Below are 21,094 nucleotides of genomic sequence, written 5' to 3'. Positions count from 1 at the left end.
ATCTCCAGCAGTCTATGGGTGAGAGGCGGGGTACACCCTGGACAGGTCGCCAGTCCATCGCAGGGCAACACACATACAACCAAGCACACACTCATTCATACACCTAAGGGAAATTTTAGAGTTACCAATTAACCTAACAGACATGTCTTTGGACTGTGGGAGGAAGCCGGAGTACTAACAAGGAAATTAAGTTATTTTGCATCAGTGTAGAAAACCCAGATGTTTACCCTGCATTAAGCAACTTCTGCCAACTTGACTCCCAAAAGTAAAGCAAAGACACTGGAAATGCTTCAAGAGAGGAGCTGTGATTTATTGGTGAACATTTTAACATCAAAAAGGGAAGTGGGGTAAAAGCGCTGCTGGTGGATGTTGCTCAGGTGACCGTTCCACCCGTCATCTTCAGTGTCCTTCCTAATTGCTGTTCTGAAGAAGCGCTGGTTTTCTCCAGGTTCTTCTACAGTTGGGTCATGCAGTTGGATAATTCAAACCAGCTCAGCTTGTCATGAGTGTGTACAGCATGTTGGGCTGCTTCATCTGATTGCATGAAACACACTGGGTGCAAATACAGATTTTGCCTTGATCAAAATTCCAGAGGTGGACATTTCAAAGCAAAGAAACATGATTGATGTTCCTCGTATTTCTTTCAACTCGGAGGAGTTGACTTTGCATGGTACTGGTACTTTGTTATCTAGGAGTCGTTTGTGGCACATATAAAACAAGGGTACAGGGAGGTTTGGCTTATTTTCCCACAGCTTAGGCCCATGCTAGTGTTACACTCCAAAACAAGTTACAGGTGCAAAATGACAAAACACTCTCCCTATTCACATCAAACTGCAAGACAGGCAAGGGACGAGGGAATGCAAAGAGAGGAGATCACAGGAAGCGTATTCCTGCTCCGAACTGGACGCCGTCACATATCCTAGGAGAGAAAGAAAAGAAAAATTCAAACATGTGACAGCAGTACCATGTCCCGAAATGTTCTGTGAAGATTTAGCAGGACAACAGGAGAGTGTATGTTGGATCTGAAACACAACCCATCTGTCTATATATCAGCTATTGTTCTGGTAATTTTCCCTGAGTAGTTGGTGACTCCCACCTGTCTCCACTTTGAACTCCCATCGGCACGCAGTAATTTAGCTCCAATCTGGCTATGTTTCCGAGCCGTAGCACAATGCCCGCCCCATATGACCAGCGGATACACTCAGCTAGCCTTTGGAGGTGCGCCTGGGGACCTTCGCCTGCACAAAACACAACAACCATGTCACAGCGCAGCAGAATTAGCTTTCAAACTACTTTTCTCACACATCCAGGCATTTCAGAGAGAGTGCAGCCTCACTATCTTGCAGATAAAATCTGAAATGTAAAGCGCAAGGAAAATGATGCATGATATTCTTTTTTCTTTCCACACAGAAATCTGAAAAGTGTGATATTCCAAGTTTAGAACATCTCACAGAGCTCTGTTCAGACTTTCCTTGCACTTTGGCAGCTCTAGATAAACTCAGTCCTTTTACCATTTAATTGCAGCAAAAGGTTGATTTACAGAAGCATTTAGTAAAATGGGTCTGATCACAAGTGCCTGTCACACTTTTCAGATTTTTATCTATAAATAAATTTGGAAACCATGTTTCATTTACCTGTACATGTATTATGCAGTTTACCAACACACAGTATAGCAGAACTATGAGGTCATAGTTCTGCTATACTGTGTGTTGGTAAACTGCATAACACACTAGTAAAATACATTAAAGTTTGGGGTGTTTAAGGGGTATGAATACTTAGTATAAGTAGTAACACTGGTAAAGTAAGACTTTCTCCAGTCAGCTTGAGCTAACAGTTGAGATTAGAACCAAACAAACCTGAGAGATAAGAAATGGACACAAAAGATTGGGTACAAATTCATTATCTAAGCAAAGCAGACGCTGAGGCCATCCTCTATTCACCCACCGTAGTTGAGGTTGCACAGGTTGCCTGCGTTGAGAAAAAAGTGTGTTCTAAAAAGGTCTCCGAAGCCTCCCTTGCCAGGCCTGAATGGTAGAGGGGTGTAGAGGTGCAGGCCACCTGCCCAGTATGCCTCCCCACCCAGATAGTCACCTGAAAGCCAAAGTAGTGCTGCATCAAACAAACTGAAAAGATTTGTATCAGGCAATGCATCTGGGCGCTCTTTATACTGCTTCCAAGGAAATTTGATTTAATATTTGCTGTGAGGTCACTTTGCCTTTTGAAGACGACTGAAGCTGCCTCTTATAGGTTAAATAGGTAGGCATTCCTCCTGATTAAACACTAAAGCAAACAGTCATATCAGTCCCTATAGTTTTCACCTTCACTCTGTGGCCCAATGCTGTACATCCCAAATCCTCGTACGCTGGTGGGACCTCCAAGGTAGAACCTGGACAAAAGCCAGCATGTCACAATTCTCTCTTAAAACAGTATCAGCTTCAACAGATGCATACATTCAGCAACTAAATAAAAAAAAACATTATTAAAAGGAATAACTGAAGTCTGAGTGCTTGAAACAAAAAATAATCCATCTTAATTTCTTTTAACCAGTCTTGTATACCTGTCAGCGATGCAGGAAGGTTGCCCTCCGATGGGATGAAGCATTCCTCCCCACAGAGAAGCAGACAAAACCTGACATGACATAAATCGAAATTTTGTTCAATTCTGCTGAAAACACATTGTAGAACAACGCCTTGTTTCCCTCTAGTGGTTAGTTTGACAAAGCAAAAAGCCAAATGATACCAATACTAATTTCAAAATCAGAATGAAGTTGCAAAGTTAAAGAATGACTAATTTCCTCCGTACAGAATCCCAGAAAAGCTGTCGGTTCAACTGAAGCTCAAAATCTTCTTTCAAAAAGCTGGCATCTCCTCCAGTGTATCCAGCCAGTTCCTGTCGGGCAAATAGACAGAGAGACAGAGGAAAAAAACATGTTGGTCATTTTAGCCAGTACAAACCAAAGGAACTTTAAAGACAAAGCATTTTTTTTTTTAAAAACAGGGAGTATTTTCCTTCTAAACTAAAACTTTTACCTTTAAGAAACTAACAATGGCCTAAAACTTTAGGCTTTAACTGTAAGTTAGTGACTTTTCCTTTGTAATTTAGATAACTTTAGATAATGGTGACCCTGATTTGATATGATCAATTAAAGATTAAAGCGAACAGAATCCTAGCTTATTTACCTTAGTGGATGTTTCGAGTTACTGGCTTTTATGAACGTTCTGTTTCACAATTTGAGACCAACAGTTCCTAGAATTCACTTTGCTGCAATAAAAATCCATCTACGTGCAGAAAAAGTCCAGTTTTCATAAAGGCTTAGCTTAAACAAAAAGCAGGTGTAAGCTAGCAGCTGAAAAAATTGAAAAGAAACTAAAAAAAGCAAGCTTAAATTTGGAGGTGCTAGCATGGGAAAGGAGGGAAATATACCATAGTTTGACTGATTTTCACCTAAATGTTGGACCGTTTGTTTGCTGAATATTGGACCGTTTGCACGTTGCTTGACGCCGCTATGCCTTTTTCAACGTCATCGGCCATTTAATCTAATGTGTTCTGAATGATATGTGCATGCAACCTTTTTATTGAAACTTTGATGTGCCATGTTGGATGTCTGGAGGCCACCGCGCTCCCCAGCTTTGCGTGTGTTTTGCGGGGTTATTTACCACCTGAGAGCAAGCGCAGGCGTGCTGTGGAACTGAACTGTTATAATAACCTCATTGTGAAATTCACCATTTTCTGCATCTTCAACTTTGATTCCACTGCTGTTTGCTTTATTTTGTTTAGTTAGATATTTTCCCCTCTTTTTGTGTAGAACTTTGCATGTTTGAGTTGGTGAAGATTATTAAATCGGAAGAGCGGATTGTATCAGGCTGTGATTTAATAAATATTCACATAGATGATAACAGAAGGCATTCTGTGTTTATTTTGTGCAAGAGTGATTCTTCAGTCAAGATAAGGTTAAAAGTTCCACACGTTTCGGCAGAAACAGTCGATTAAACGGTGACATCTTTGGTAATAGTTATCAATTATTACTGAGTATTTAACAGTTGTAATTATCAAAGGCGTTGAGCCACAATTACAACACCAGAAGACATCTCTGGTCTCAATTCATAAATGAGGATTTTTGGTTAAGAAATTAATTTGGTCAACATATGATTTTTAATTATAATTATTGATAAATATTAATTAATCAATTATCATAATTCCAACATAAAGCATTAACATATACTATTCAAAATAACTCGAAAATATTGCTCTGCACTCGCCTCAGTATGCACCTGACACAGTAGCATAAACAACCTGATAACCAGATAAGGTAAGCTGCCACAAATGGTTTGGAGATGTGGAAAAATTCTGCAACATGCATCTCTCAGATATAAACCACACACGTGCATCATTGCTACAGAATCGATAAAACTGCACCTCAAATACGACGACAGTGACCAAATAACATTCGTTGATATTCTGCTATTGCTATGCTGTTTGCACTAATAAGGATTCACTCAGCTTGAAACGTAAAAGTAAAACTTAGAGCCTGACCTGCTTTCTGATTAATTCAGTTTATAATTACATGATGTGACCACTTGGAGGTACTCATAGAGCATTGAAGTTTAATTCTCAGACAGTCACATTGTAGCAGAAGTTACGTATTATGTCCTGACAGAGAAAACCAAAGAATTCCACACCCCTGATCCCAATACACGTGCACTTTTCAGAACAGTAGTGCATGAACAGCAACAAACATAATTCAAAGATGTGACTGGACAAAATCTCCTTCATTTCCCCATGTTTAGACCCATATAACAGGTATGTTAATACACCTACATACATGGCAAGAAGAAAACAGATATTTTACAGGAGCTGTGTGGTTAATGCTACATGTAGCACCTTGAAGACTAAGGCCTGTGCTGGATATGTAAGTAAACCACCTGTATTTCTGTAAAACATATAAAGGTACTATAAATAACAGTATTTCCTCCTTTATTTACAGTACCTGTGGACACACTCTTTAAACACTGACCTGGTTGATGCGAAGTAAGGCACCTCTGTTGGGAAAGATAGCAGAATTCCTTGAATCAATGGACATAGTGTGCTGCAAACAAAACCAACAGAGATCCAGTTGAACAAATGCAGTGCACAAAATATTTTTAAATCGAAGAATTCCCTAGAATTTTAAGATGCCATTGGCACTGCTGGAAACAAGGTAAAAGAAACAGTCATTATGAAGTGAGAAACAGCCTTCAGGCATTACCGAAAGGGCAGATTTCAGCGAGTGTCCACTTTCCTCTCGCACTGCGAAGGAAGCGCTGCGTGCCAGGCAGCCCAGTTCCCTCCATACACCCTCCCACTTCAGCGTGTGGGTGGTCACGCCGAGAGGAAACTGCAAGGATTAGGCAAACAGGTAAATCAGGGCTTAAACCTACAAAAAGGTCAGACTAAGGTGCTTCTGCTATAATACGGACAGAAAAAAAGGAACACAAGCACAAAAAGCTTCTCACATTTAATTCTGCAGAAAGGCCTCTGTCCGTCTCTTTTAAGGAGCTCCACGGAAACTGACCCGTGACTTTATACAAGTTCAGGGTGAGGCTGAAATAAAAGAAACTTAATGTCACAAAAATTGCTTTTGAAGTGGTTGAACCAAAACACCGCATTCATTTATTTTTCCCACTTATCTTAACCCTTGTGTATGCCCTTATTTTCTTCTCCATCATATGCAAAAATGCTCTATTAAACATTGATTTAGAAATACTATATGACAATTCCAAACTTATTAATACCCGTGCAGACTTAAGTTTGAAATATTTTCTCTTCACCGGCATCATTGAAAAGAAAAGAAAACAATGCAAAAGGATTTGGAAAAAATAATACCCAGGAACCCAGCAGGTATAAATGCCTAATTTAACCCTTTAATACCCAATAGGAAAACAATGATGTCACATACTTGCGTTCAAAGTACCCAGGTTGTGGCTTGAAGAACGACAGGCCATAGGAAGTCTCCTTTGTCCCATAGGAGAACTGGAACGTGAGCTTCTCAGCTCGGCCGAACACGTTGGGCAGCTTCATACCCAGAACCTGGAGGACATGGTGGAGCATCACAGCACAATCAGCTTTAAGTGGTCGACCAGGGCTCCTGGATATACCTTAAAAACTGTGCTCAGTGGTATGTCTCTCACCATGCTTCCTTCGTTGTTGCCAACCATAGTGTTGTAGCTTCCTGTCAGCCTCTTGATCTCAGTCACTTCAAAGGTGACATCCAAGCCGTTAGGCAGAGCGTCTTTACCTGAGGAGAGCCAATCACAAAGATTTAGCTAAGCTGTTTGGTCATATGTGCTCTTCTGTCTATATGTGAATCAGTAACCTTCTGATGTGTCGATGAGAACCTCCACCTCTTTGAAGACTCCCAGGCGGAGAAGCCTTAGTCTGGCAATGTGAGCTCTCTTCATCACCTGAAAAACACATGTACACTCACTGAGGGCCACACAGATTACATCAAAGTTTTAGCATGCCTCAATGTGCTGCATAGTCGTGCAACTAATGCATACGTCGATGAGATTCTTGGCATGGAAAACATCTGAGATCTCATAGCCAAGCAGATCCTCCTTGGTTCTGCCCAGCCCTTGGATGTTGACATGCTGGACGACCACCTGTAATCAAACATGATTATTACATGAAAATACATCCAAAAAAACAAAGACTCCAGACAGACGGATCCGATTTTCTGACTGTGACATACAGTGCATGTAGACAGAGAGCTGAGTTGGCGAGCAGGTGTGAAGTCACATTGGAAGGTCTGAGTTGGTTTAAAATGAGCCTGATCTTTGCACTCTGGATATTCTAACAGTTGCAATCACAAAAGGAAATGAAACAGAGGAAATAAGGAGACTGTAAAATTCTAAAAACCTTAAAATCTAGTATAGTGGCTGAGTGCTATTTTTTTCCAACCTGAATTCTTTTTGAAAACACTGTTACAGTTTGAAGCAATGATGAGAGATCTTCTCCAGGATTCTTAAAGGAAATTTGCTTCATTTAACTGTTCTATGTTGAGATGATCTCAGATCTGGTCTATGGTCAGGTTTGCTTTTCCAGCGTTGCCATTTAAAGGGTTAATTTACACGGTAGAAAATTGTAAAGTAGACCTACTGTGAATCAGAAACCTTTGCTAAAGTATTACCTCTTGGATCAACACACAGTATGATGGTACTTTTAATATACAGGGGTTGGACAATGAAACTGAAACACCTGGTTTTAGACCACAATAATTTATTAGTATGGTGTAGGGCCTCCTTTTGCGGCCAATACATCGTCAATTCGTCTTGGGAATGACATATACAAGTCCTGCACAGTGGTCAGAGGGATTTTAAGCCATTCTTCTTGCAGGATAGTGGCCAGGTCACTACATGATATTGGTGGAGGAAAACGTTTCCTGACTCACTCCTCCAAAACACCCCAAAGTGGCTCAATAATATTTAGATCTGGTGACTGTGCAGGCCATGGGAGATGTTCAACTTCACTTTCATGTTCATCAAACCAATCTTTCACCAGTCTTGCTGTGTGTATTGGTGCATTGTCATCCTGATACACGGCACCGCCTTCAGGATACAATGTTTAAACCATTGGATGCACATGGTCCTCAAGAATGGTTCGGTAGTCCTTGGCAGTGAAGCGCCCATCTAGCACAAGTATTGGGCCAAGGGAATGCCATGATATGGCAGCCCAAACCATCACTGATCCACCCCCATGCTTCACTCTGGGCATGCAACAGTCTGGGTGGTACGCATCTTTGGGGCTTCTCCACACCGTAACTCTCCCGGATGTGGGGAAAACAGTAAAGGTGGACTCATCAGAGAACAATACATGTTTCACATTGTCCACAGCCCAAGATTTGCGCTCCTTGCACCATTGAAACCGACGTTTGGCATTGGCATGAGTGACCAAAGGTTTGGCTATAGCAGCCCGGCTGGTTCTTGATACATCACAAAGACCTGCTGTCTTGGTCACAGATGCGCCAGCAAGACGTGCACCAACAATTTGTCCTCTTATGTCACCCATAATGTTGTGTGTATTTCAATATTTTGAACAAAACTGTGCTCTTACCCTGCTAATTGAACCTTCACACTCTGCTCTTACTGGTGCAATGTGGAATCAATGAAGACTGGCTACCAGGCTGGTCCAATTTAGCCATGAAACCTCCCACACTAAAATGACAGGTGTTTCAGTTTCATTGTCCAACCCCTGTATTTACTACCACAGTGTAGACAAAAATCCCAAACACTCAGATTTGAAATCCAACCACATATCATGATACAGCCTCCACTGTGTTTAACAGATATCTACACACACCCTTTAAGGCAATCAGAGTTTCTTACGTCATTGACTCTGGAAAGCATAACCTATCAAACAACGAAATATAAACTACCAAATACATCGTTTATGCGGCCTTATTGATCTTATTCCTTATTTAACATCATGTTTATCTTGTCACTCAAACAAGCCTGTTATGTTTGAATTAGTCACACGGAAAGAGACCATCTGCAGCGGGAAAGCCAAGGTACGAAGAACAAGTATCTGTTGAATCCTGACAGTAGGAACATTTTGGAAGTTACTCAAGAAATTAGAAAAACTATGTGTAAGGTCTAACAATCTATTTATGGCTATTTAAAATCAAAATAACAAGAAATGTTGAATGACTTCCAGCTTTAGAACAATAATTTAGTGTAAATGAAACTGAACCAAATTAAAGCTACAATTCAACACGTTTTCCATAAGGTAGAACACATCACTACCACTGCTCACATCTTTGTTTTCCAAGACTTCCTGCTTGGTCTCCTGCTCCAACTCTGGAGGCTCCATCAGGTCATCTGGGTGGACGCCCACATCGCGGCCATGCATCGGGAGCGGATCCAGACTCTGTACCGAGACCAAGTGAGTTAAAACACATGAAATTATGGTTTGTTTGGGGTTTTTAAACACTGAGAAACAGAACTGAACTTTAATGAGTTACATTTTATGCAGCACTGGAGTTTGATAGCTAATTCTAGGGCTGGATTTTGACTGAATCTGTGTGTGCTGACAATTCTATGTGGGGGTGCATCTCAATGAATTAGAATATAACCAAGTTATTTAGTTTTGTCATTTAAATAAAAAGTTAAACTCTAAACAAATTCACTACAAATTGTGTTATTTCAAGTCTTTATTTCTGTTCATTTAGATATAATGGCTAACAGCTGATGACAACCCTAAATTGAATTCTTCAGAACAATGGAATCTTACATAGGACCAGTAAAGGTGGGCATTAAACGTATCGTTTATCATGAATAATCTCTTATTGTTATAAGAATTTTAAATGATCATGACAGCAATAAAGTTAAATTATTAATGATATCTGAAAACTTTACTTTTTCTATTTTCTCCACTGTTTGTTATATGAGGATCAATAAATATATATAAAAAAAATTTGATTAAATGCAGTTAGGCTACTGTGTGCCGTTCAGTGATGAAAATCATTCTTCTTAATGTAAGTGGTGAACTGAAGAAGCATTTCATGAGCAGTATTCGTGAATGTGGGTCTGTGATTGCTGTGCCATGCAGTCACAGCCACACAGTTACCTAAAAAAGACAGAAAAGAAGTAGTGCCACAACATATCATGATACATATAAAAGTCCATAAGCATTGAGGGCATGCGCCACACAGGACACGGACTTGATTCTCAGCAGAACCGATTATATGCTGTTCAAATTTTCTGAGAAGCATAATTTAGGATTTTAATTAGCTGTAAGCCATGATAATCTATATTAACAGAACTAAACACATTTCACGATGAATTTGGAGAATCAAGACTAAAAATGACCTAAACATTTAATCTATAACCCTCGGCTGTTAATGTTGAGAGGCAATGGGTGGCGCGTTTAAAGGAGTGTCTAATGTCCGATAATCACTGAAGGTTACAGGTCGAGGAATAATAGGAAATGTTAACTCTGATAAATATTTTGTCTGCTTTTGCAAAACAGGTCAGTCACCAGTTTCAAATTCTGTTTGCAAGTACAGTATTTACACTATTTTTCTGCTCGGTCAATAAAAATTAGACACATTATCTATAAGAAGGATGAAAAAGGCTATGGATTTTTATTGACTTACAGTCCATGAATGCATCACAATATACACGTACAGAATTATATTTTTAAAACTACCCAAATCAAGCGACATAAATCTACACCTCAGTAGGTTTTCTTAAGTCGACAGTTTTCTTTAAAGGTGCCACGGTACGTGGAGCATAAATGAGTGTCCAGCCTGCAGCTCAGAGCGGAGCAGGGAGGTCAAGTCACTAAATGAACCTCCACTCTCACTGAAGGAGCTACAACTGTTTACCTTTGCATGGACGGTCCCCATGTTAACCAGCCGCTCCAACAAACCTCCTCAGAAAGGCTTCACTTCACTGCAGGAGAGCGAAAACTACGAGCTAAAACGGGTACCAAGCCCCCTTCAAGGGAGACGCCATGACAGTTGCTGAGATATCATGCTGAGTTCAAATACACCTCGTAATGTCCAGAATATCAACCTGAACGTCGTTTTTAAGTCCGTAAACCATTGTTTTTTTTTTTTTAGCTTTTCACTATAGTCTGTTTTTACTGTTGCATTTGTTATAAATATATGTAATGCCATTTAAAATTTTTTTTTAAAGACGCACAAAAAATAGTGTTTGTAGTTTATAATATACACAACGTAATAATTTATTCTAATAATAATCTATTCTATTCTATCATATTCTAGTCTATTCTATTCTTGCTTTAATGTAATCTATGGTGTTTTCGTTTTATTAAACTTAGCTTAGTGGAGTATTGCCATTTTTTAATGCAGGGGCGCCTCCAGAAATGTTTGTAAAGGGTGCCCCAATGGGGCCCACTAACAGTCTTGGGATGGCACACAAAAACCAAAAGCTAGCAGAGAATTTCAGGAGTTTTTTAGGTAACTACGGCAGTACTTCAAAATTGTTATCTGATGAAAAAAAAAAAGATAATAATAAAAATCTGAATCCTCCTTGGGATTAGTTAGTACATGCTTTTAAGCCCCTACCAACATTTAATGTCCATAATGTTGAAATAATGTAGCTCCTCTAGGTTTTGACCTTAATATGTGACCCTGGTATCATTTGAAGGCAGGGCAAGGAGTGAGTTACTAGACCTTTAAAATGGATATTACAAACGACAGAATGCATATTACACACATATATTATTAATAAATAACTGGTGCCACTGCTTAAAAGTCAAAAACCATGGAAAAGGTTAAAAAGTCAAAAGTTAACAAGTTTCCTACACTTAAACGCATCTCTTTGAAACCTGTCACTGATTGGATAGAGTCGAGGATGCATTGACAAATACGACCCAGCAGATGGCAGTGGTTTCTTTCTGATTGTTGACTTCAATCATGTTCAGTTTCAGCTGTCATGAATAATATATCTTTTTTTTTTCAACTCAGGTGGACTAAAAATTATGCAACCATTCAATGTTGGGGGAAAACAACCATCAAATTAGCGGGTTTTTGCATCTTTGACACACATGTATGCAAACGTCTAATTGTGCAAATAAATCAGCAGTAAATACAGTGCTTGCAGACTTTGATAAGGTGTTGCAGCTCGCTGATTAAAATGGAGTCATGGCCCCAACAAGAAAGCTGTCAACTGAAATAATAAATCAGATTATAAAACTCCTTCAAGAGGGAAAGGCAACACGAATCGTTCCAAAGGATGTTGGGTACTCTCGGTGAGATGGGCCAAAAAGTTGGTGCCAGTCTAAACAAAATGCAAAGGCAGGAAAAAGGAAACATAGAGAAGAGCAATATTATTTGGGACAAATAATGATATAAATACAAATTCCCAAAGGATTTTTTCACCCGATAGAAAATTATTTCTTAGCATTCCCAAACCTTTAGTAGATTAGCAGACTTAATCTGACCTGTGGCTGTTTGTTGCATGCACCCTATGATATTGAAGATGTTAGAAGGAAAACTTCAGAACCTGGTAAAGACCAGATCATTTTTATTAGTCCATATTATAAATGCATATATTGTGTTTCACTATCTGATATGTAAAGCTCTGGGTGTGCATTTCACATTAAAAAAAAGAAAACTTTTACTAAGAATTTATTTATTTCACTTATTCTCCTTAAAAAAGAGCAACTTCTGTTATGTAGTTTCATTTAAGACAGAGTGATATACAGGGGTTGGACAATGAAACTGAAACACCTGGTTTTCGACCACAATAATTTATTAGTATGGTGTAGGGCCTCCTTTTGCGGCCAATACAGCATCAATTCGTCTTGGGAATGACATATACAAGTCCTGCACAGTGGTCAGAGGGATTTTAAGCCATTCTTCTTGCAGGATAGTGACCAGGTCACTACGTGATCCTGGTGGAGGAAAACGTTTCCTGACTCGCTCCTCCAAAACACCCCAAAGTGGCTCAATAATATTTAGATCTGGTGACTGTGCAGACCATGGGAGATGTTCAACTTCACTTTCATGTTCATCAAACCAATCTTTCACCGTGTGTATTGGTGCATTGTCATCCTGATACACGGCACCGCCTTCAGGATACAATGTTTGAACCATTGGGTGCACATGGTCATCAAGAATGGTTCAGTAGTCCTTGGCAGTGACGCGCCCATCTAGCACAAGTATTGGGCCAAGGGAATGACATGATATGGCAGCCCAAACCATCATTGATCCACCCCCATGCTTCACTCTGGGCATGCAACAGTCTGGGTGGTACGCTTCTTTGGGGCTTCTCCACACCGTAACTCTCCTGGATGTGGGGAAAACAGTAAAGGTGGACTCATCAGAGAACAATACATGTTTCACATTGTCCACAGCCCAAGATTTGTGCTCCTTGCACCATTGAAACCAACATTTGGCATTGGCATGAGTGACCAAACGTTTGGCTATAGCAGCCCGGCCGTGTATATTGACCCTGTGGAGCTCCCGACGGACAGTTCTGGTGGAAACAGGAGAGTTGAGGTGCACATTTAATTCTGCCGTGATTTGGGCAGCCGTGGTTTTATGTTTTTTGGATACAATCCAGGTTAGCACCCGAACATCCCTTTCAGACAGCTTCCTCTTGCATCCACAGTTAATCCTGTTGGATGTGGTTCATCCTTCGACCTTCGACCTTCACACTCTGCTCTTACTGGTGCAATGTGCAATCAATGAAGTCTGGCTATCAGGCTGGTCCTATTCAGCCATGAAACCTCCCACACTAAAATGTCAGGTGTTTCAGTTTCATTGTCCAACCCCTGTATTTCAAGGGTTTATTGGTTAATTTTGGTGTTTATGGCTTACAGTTAATTAAGACCCCATGTTGAGTTCCCCCAAAAATGTTCATACTACATCTGACCAATGAAAAGGGATTTGTAATACAGGAATGTTATGTTATGGCCTGACCACTAATGGGAAAGACTGTTGAATTGGCAGAAGTCCAACATACAGTCATTGACACCCTCAGCAAGAATGGCAAGCTACAAAAAGCTATTGTTTTATGACCTGGCTGTTCAGAGTGCTGTATAAAACAATATCAATGGAAAGTTTAGTAAAAGAAAAAACTATGGTAGAAAAAGGTAGAAAAGCAACAGGAAATATTTCACCCTGAAGAGAACTGTAATGCAAAGCTCATCCAAGAGTTTGAGGGATATTCACAAGATATGGACTGGTGTCAGAGATTGGAGAACCACCACCAATAGATGTCAGTTTTTTAAGGTCCAGTAGGAAATTTCCTCTGTCAGAAACTATTTTAGGAGCCATGTTGTCTGCTGAGTTCAATCAAATCTACAGTGGGTGCAGCCATCTTACAGGAAAGTTTCGAGCACTTCTTTCTGCTCTCTATTGACAAACTTCATGGCGATGCAGATTTCCTTTTCCAGCGGGACTTGGCAGCTGCTTGCACTGCCAAAACTACCAATACCTGCCCCTGTGTCTGCAGTGTGACGTGACCAGAAAACCTCCTAAGGGCTTGGCACCTAGAAGGCATCCTGGTCAGATACCTGAACCACCTCAGATGACCCATTTCGATGCAGAGATGCAGTGCCTGAGAAAATTTCTTTAGGGGACCTGAGGTGTTCATGGAAAAATAACTTTATGCTTTTTTGACTATGGAGCTTGTGGATTTAACAAAACATGTAAATATTGACTAAAACTGCTAGCATGGACCTGAACAATCCCCAGTGTTTGCTCTTCTAATCCAAATGGCAAAGTTCAAGTTGAAGTGGTCAATGTTTATTTGCTTTGAATGCTTTATAATCTTTGAAAAATGAGTGTTTGCTGACTGTGGTGGATGCTTCTACCACCACCACAAAGTGTTAGTATTGTTTTTCATAGTTTACATTTATTAGTTCCAGACCACACTATACACAAGTTCAAGTTATTTTATTTAGACATATATTTTCTACTGGGTGCACACTTTAGTTAATATTTGTCTGAATGGTTTACTTACACTTGTTGTCTTCTTTAAAGTTCTGCAAACTCAGACCAGCTGGAGGTGGAAGCCAGGAACACAACATTACTCCAAAAGACTGAGGGGGGGAACTTAACTTCTTAAAGTTGTTAGTTATTTTGTCACTTTAACATTCACTTATTTGTGCTAAGTTAAAGATGATTTTGCTTCATATATGTTTTAGCTAATTGTGTATGTATTTCTTTCAGTTTTTCTTCCTCTGTTATGTTGTGCCTTCCTCATTTGGTGAGTTTAAGTTTTTCCACCCCTATTTAAGCAGCCTTTGGCGGTTTTGGTTAAGTTTAGTTACTGTTCAGTTGACCTCAGTTGAGTTGGGCCCAAATCCATGCTATTTATTATTTGAGTTAGTTTGAATTGAAGTTTGATCCTTTAACTATTTTTGACAGTATTAAATTGAAGTTTTTTTTCCAGTTTTTGAACCCCTTTTGCCCTTTTTTAAATCTGGTCCCTTACACTGACCCTTAACATATGATAATTATATTCACAGAGCACAAACAAGGATCAGAGTCAACAAACAAAAAGCCACACAGGTACACAGACCATAGAATCAACGCCTTGCAAAAGGATTTGCAACCTTTGAACTCTTTCACATTATAAATCCACTATAAATCCAGTTGTTTTGCGTTTTTTCTTAATCCTGGTTTTTTCTTAATCCTGGTTTTATGTTGTTTCTGTTGTTTGTTAGTTATTTCTTGTGTAAATGTTTTCTTTTGTTGATGGGTTTTAAAGTCTTTAGAATCACGTGTACTGTGTTCTGTCCTGGTGTTTCGAGGTGTTTTGCTTTTGTGTTTAATTATCTTAAGACAAAGGATGAAACTTAGCTATTGGACTAATTGCTGCATATTTACACTGCATTGAATTGTGGTAATGTTGATTAATGTGCACTGTCCTAATCAAATGAATAAAAAAAAAATCAGTTATGGAAAATGAAAAAGTTTGATAAAACTGCAAACCTACCAAGATGTGTAAGTCCACCAAAACTAGAGACCAGACAAGAAGAGAATTTGTCAGAGAGGCAGCCAAGAGGCCCATGGTAACTCTGGAGGAGCAACAGAGATCCACACCTCGGGTGGGAGAATCCACTGACAGATTAAATATTCATTGCACTCCACAAATCTACCCTTTATGGATGAATCACTGGAAGAAAGCCTGTGTTGAAGAATAGCCAAAAGAACTATTTGAAAGGGTTTTGCAAGCAATGTAGGGGACACAGTAAACATGTGAGCCTGAATAGAAATGCATTTCAAACTTTTTAAAGTTGTATTTGTGAAAAATAAAATTCATGTATCCTTTCCACTGTGTTCAGGTACCTTTTTGGACCTTTGTTTCTGGAGTTGATTTATTATTTTATTCTTTTTCAGTTGTTTACAGCTTTGGACCTTTAGTTTTCTGAGATGAGTTTAAACATTTAAAATGAATTAGAAACACACAGTAAGAACATTAACGACCATAACTGTTTACACTGTTCCATTACATGTCACCATTAAACTTTGAGTTTTTCTCACGCACAGTTGCAGTTAGACATTTAAATACTACCACCATGGGCATGAATATTATTCAACTTTGATCTTTTAATCATTTCTTTCAACTGTTCTTTTTCAAGTCGCAATAATTCTGCAACATATACTGTGAGAATCCCTCAAATCTAAAATAGATGCAAAAGATTGACTTCACGATACAATCCAAAAGAAGTAATGCAAGCAAAACAAAAAAAAACAAAAAAACTTTGGTGCCCTTTCACCTATTTCCACCAGGGGGAGTCATGTTTCACGAAGTTGGCCTCCAGTTTTCTAACGGATATTGGTGAGATCAGTGGTTGCAATGGCAGAACCACAATAGAGACAAAAAAAGGCTAAAAATGTCATATTTTCATAAGCAGCTGGAATTTGAAAATATCTGCATCAAGGTTGCCGGTTCAAACCCAGGCAGTGTAAATCTATAATAGTAGAGCTTTCATGTTTTCATCTATAAGTTGTATGAAAAAAATGCATGTTAGAATAATTGGAGATTCTAAATTGAGCTGCGGAGGGAGTTTCCTCATGGATGTTTCTCCTCTGATGACCTGCAGAGATGTACACGAGAGCCCAATATCATCTAGGACATGGTCCAGACCCTCAATAGTAGAAAGTGGACTTGTGAAATTCATGAATTTATTCTGATTGTCATTCCACCAGCAGCTTGTTTTCAGGAAGCACAACATCAGGAGTCATGTTTTGATCAATTAATGCTTTAACTTTACAAGTCAAAAAAAGAAATGTAGCCACAGAAGCAAAACAGATCCTGCTTGGATGCAGCGTTAGAGTCAAAGAATTTCCTCTGAAATATGGTGTCTGGATCTTTGTCAGTCATAAATTCAAGCCTTTTTCTTATTTCATTTGGCAGTTTGTACATGGCAATTTGAGATTTTGGAGAAACGATGATACTGCTTACCTAACATTGCTTTTATGTTTTGAGAATTTTTGTCTACGTGGAAAGATTTATACTGACCCCATTAAACCTCTGATATTTGTATAAAAGGTTAATGATTGTGAGGAAATTGTAAATTGTGTCCTACTGTTGTTTTAGGAAAATCGAAAATCAAAATTTGCTCAGAATCAAAATGTTCTCTTCTGTATTGTACTGTGCCTCTAATGCATGTACTATTATCACCTAGATACTAATTGTCAAACAAATATCTGGCCTTTTTAGGTTCTTCTTTGGACAGAACATGTATCTTTTTAAACAGAGGGAAAATACCACCTGAAAAAACACCCAGAAAGTAGTTGGGGCCAATAGGTTCTGCACACGCCGACTAGAATACATAAGGTTTGCTTGATTTTCACCTTTTTTAGACATAGTAGATTAAATTCCACTATTACAACACTATTAGAGACATTTGGCAAAATGGCTCACTGCCCATGGCGGCAAGGCCTCGGGGGTGCCACAAACGTTTAAAGGTATATAAAAAAGAAGTCAGTTAGAGCCTGAACATATTTTCTACTATATACAGAATGTTGTACATAGTGTAGCCTACATTTTCTAGGCATAGGTTGTTTAGATAACATAATGCTGCCACCACTATGTTTCACAGCAGGGATGTAGTTCTGCTTGCAGCTGTAATTGTAGGTGGTTCTACAAATTATATTTGGAAATAGTAAATGCACGCCCGATTTTTCAGATTGTATTTGTAAAAAAAACGAGCTAAAATAAAAGTAATAATACCTATACATGCTTAGATTAGACCTTTCTCTATTTCTTTGACATCCCCCACCACCTTGCCATGACTCTGCTCTCCGTGCCGCTCAGTCATCCTCTCTCTCTCTCTCTCTCTCTCTCTCTCTCTCTCCTACCGGCATGGACAAGCCAATCAAAGAGCTTCATTCTCTCTCTCTCTCTCTCTCTGTCTGTCTTGCCACCCTCCCCTCCAACCCAATCCCCACCACCCTTCCACCCCCAACTGCTGCCAGTCCACAAAAAAAACGGTCCTCCTCCTCTATCACAGACACACACACACACACACACACGTGCAAACTTACACACACACAACCACACACACAAGCGGCCAGTCCAGGTTTGAAACCCCTCAGAAAGCCCCGCTGGATCCTCACATCGTCTGTCAGCATGGGGAGCGCTTGTTTTTCCCGGGACGCGTGTTTGTTTATCCTCCTCATAAATACTTGCAGGGTGATGGGGAATGTCGGACTCGCAGGTAAGAAGCTCCTCTTTCTCCTCTCCGTCTCGGATCCCTAACACTCCTGCTCTCGGCGTCTTCTTCTCCCTCACCGTCTTTTTCGGAGGAAATGATGGGAACATGAGTGTCAAACTGCGAGACATATTCCAATAGAATAAACTTCTACAAATAATCTCAAAGTGCAGATAGTTCTTTTTAAACTTGCGTTAATACGATATTATAAAGTGTTTTAATATCACGTTGGCATTTGGTTTTGGCTGTAAGATAAAGGATGGATGCAAACACGGGGCTCGCAGCCCTAACCACTATTTTTCGCCACAAGTAAAATTGAGTTGTGACATGAAACATCTTTTGTGATTAAGTTGTTTAAGTAAAAAAGTTACTAAATGCACACATTTGAATCAAATCTCAGCTTTGATTCCCCGACTTTACTGAAGTTCTGTTTGCTTCAGTTCCAATCGGAAACTGTAGTTTAATTCCTGTTAAACTCTCATTTGCTCTGATTTGGGGTGAGAGGGTTGCCTGTTTTCATATATTACCATAGGCAGAGCCAGACAAGGTTGTATGCGACCCTAGGCAGTATTTGATTGGGGGGTACCTTCCAACTAAGCACCCAGTAGAAATCAAATGAAAATTCCTTTTGTTTTTGGACATTAACCAACCCTTTAGCAATGTGCTTGGATCTAAACCACATCATTGTAGCTCTGACTGTATGTTTAGAGTTGCTATCCTACTAAACCTTTACCTGAGTTTTAATTCTTTTGCCTCTAGCAGGTCGTCTAGCAAGACTGTCCTATATTTAGCTCCATCCACACTCACATCAACTCTGACCAGCTTCCCTGTTCCTGCCAGAGGAAATAATCCCCACAGCATGATACTCCCACCACTGTGTTTCATGCTAAGCAGTGTTAGGTTTCTATAATATAACACACATTTTGATGTAAGCAGAAAAGTTCGATTTTAGTCTCATCTCACCATAGAACCTTTTCAAGACAACTAAAATTGTATGTTGACATGAAATATGCTTTGAATTAACTTGGTCATGTAAAGAGAAAACCATGTACCTTGTCAAAACATGTAGCCTAATGGAGACCAAAGGTCTCTGAATTTGAATGTCATTTATAAGTGACAGTTAGAAGCCCTGTTACCTAACAGCAAGAAGATCCTGCATTCAGATCCCAGCCTGGGGTCTTTATGCATGGACTCTGCATGTTCTCCACATCATCGGTGGGTTCTCTTTGGGTACTATCACTTCCTAGCACTGTTAGAAAATACTCTTGTGAGGGTATTTGTTTTCTCTAAAGTTGCATTTAGCTTAGAGTGTATGCATGGTTGTTTGTCCCCTGTTGCCCCGAGATGGACTCGTGACCTGTCCAGTGTGTATCCTCCCTTTTACCGAATATCACTGTGAAGATACAGCAATGAACGGGTATAGACAATTGATTGTCAGGGTTAGACGTGTGGGTTACACCAAGTAAAGTTGAGAGATAGAGAGATTTTGTACTTTCCATAACTACACAAAAACAAAATAGTTTTTATATGATATTTCCTTTACTCATGTACTGAATTAGAATGAATCCATTATATCAATATACATTTTATGTTGTCCACAGCTACCTCATAAATGGAAGTGTGCAAATTGGTTTACTAAAGCTGACTAGCATGAATTTCAAATGTAATAATTATATAAATAGTTTAAAAATTTCAATTGCGTGAGGGGTTTCATTTGAAATTCTTTTCTTTTCATTAAATCCAACATTTCACATCTCAATCTGATCAATAGCTTTTATTCATATAATCAAATTTCTAATGAATAACTAATCACAACAGCAACATAGAAGAAGAAAAAAACCATTGTAATGGTAAGAAAATTAATTTCCAAAGGCAAGATTTCAATCCAAGGGCTAGGGCTAAAGTGGGACTTAAATTGAGGTTAAAGTTAGGGATAGGATATGTACTGGAAATGTTTAAGGTGTTAGTGGTGTTAGGATAAGGCGCAAAAAATGGTTACAAAAAATGAACAGTAGTCAACCCAACGTCCCTGTAAGGACTGGAATACAAATGTGTGTATGTTGGTTTTGGAAGAGGTAGGAGGCAGTGGGCTGGAAGTAGTGCTGTGATAAGTCCCAGGAGAAGCAGGCAGCAGGGGCCTTCTATCGACCCTGCAGCAGGAGCAGCAGCAGCAAATTGTTCTGGGTGGGGAGTCAATATTGTGACAATCTGCCACCACACCAACAGGGCTGACAGGGGGAGCAAAGAAAGTGAAAGGGGGAGTATAGATGTTCCCATCCCCGAAACACAAGAGACTTGTAAAGCTGATTCTGATTCTGACTTGTTGCAGCTTTGCTCCTACATACCAAACTCCCATTTTCTCTCTCACTAAAAGGCTTTCTGCAGAAGGTATTTATTTTTAGTTTTCTATTATTATGTACTTGTTGCATTTTGAAGCCTAGCTGAGGGACAGACATCTCACAGCTGTGGGGGAAAGGTTTACTGATTGACTCACTAGATAGCAGGAACCAAAATATCTGTATGTGATTTGCGTGTATAATGAAGTGTCCTTCCATCGTTAGATTTAAGACCAGATGAGACCAGCTTCTCTATCAATAACTTGATCAATTGAGGAGCCCTAAAGCTGTGTGTTTGCTGTGTGCCCTCAGCTGCCAGATCTTAGTTTAATAGCTCTTTTTCCATATGCAGAATGGTCTGGACCTTATTGAACACGCATGGCAAGCAAATCATAGAATAAAAATGAGTCAACGTTGCAAATCAGGTCACATATAAGCTGTAAGACTTCACTGACTTGATGTTAAACCTTTTTTAAAGTGCTGTAATCTTTTTTCCAACAAGTGGCCAAATGTTGTACCACAGGCACTGAGAAGGGTTTCCGTTGCTTTTATGTCTGAGATATATGGATGATACTTTGCCAGTG

At 39.5% G+C, this 21,094-nt stretch overlaps 2 protein-coding genes across 2 annotated transcripts in view; one reads left to right on the top strand and one right to left on the bottom strand.

Annotated features, from left to right (window-relative positions):
• Positions 1-289: 289 nt before the first annotated feature.
• samm50l (sorting and assembly machinery component 50 homolog, like) lies at positions 290-10,517 on the bottom strand. The gene is made up of 15 exons (XM_047389201.1): positions 10,361-10,517; positions 8,788-8,901; positions 6,537-6,638; positions 6,353-6,440; positions 6,168-6,274; positions 5,936-6,066; positions 5,493-5,580; positions 5,246-5,374; positions 5,015-5,086; positions 2,803-2,889; positions 2,558-2,628; positions 2,319-2,386; positions 1,945-2,091; positions 1,097-1,238; positions 290-919 (listed from the first exon to the last, which is right to left on the bottom strand). The coding sequence occupies exons 1-15, from the start codon at positions 10,379-10,381 to the stop codon at positions 874-876; spliced, it is 1,413 nt and encodes a 470-aa protein (XP_047245157.1). The 5' UTR covers positions 10,382-10,517; the 3' UTR covers positions 290-873.
• Positions 10,518-17,985: 7,468 nt separating this feature from the next.
• The window catches only part of scube1 (signal peptide, CUB domain, EGF-like 1), a 181,560-nt gene continuing 178,451 nt past the window's right edge, over positions 17,986-21,094 (top strand). Inside the window, exon 1 of the mRNA XM_047389326.1 lies at positions 17,986-18,180. Coding sequence (XP_047245282.1) covers positions 18,093-18,180 — 88 coding nt within the window. The 5' untranslated portion in view covers positions 17,986-18,092. The remainder of the gene's footprint in view (positions 18,181-21,094) is intronic.

Source organism: Girardinichthys multiradiatus, chromosome 17 (genome assembly GCF_021462225.1).
Source record: "Girardinichthys multiradiatus isolate DD_20200921_A chromosome 17, DD_fGirMul_XY1, whole genome shotgun sequence".
NCBI lineage: Eukaryota > Metazoa > Chordata > Actinopteri > Cyprinodontiformes > Goodeidae > Girardinichthys > Girardinichthys multiradiatus.
Note: the sequence above shows the minus strand (reverse complement) of the source record. Positions and strands in the feature narration are given on the sequence as shown.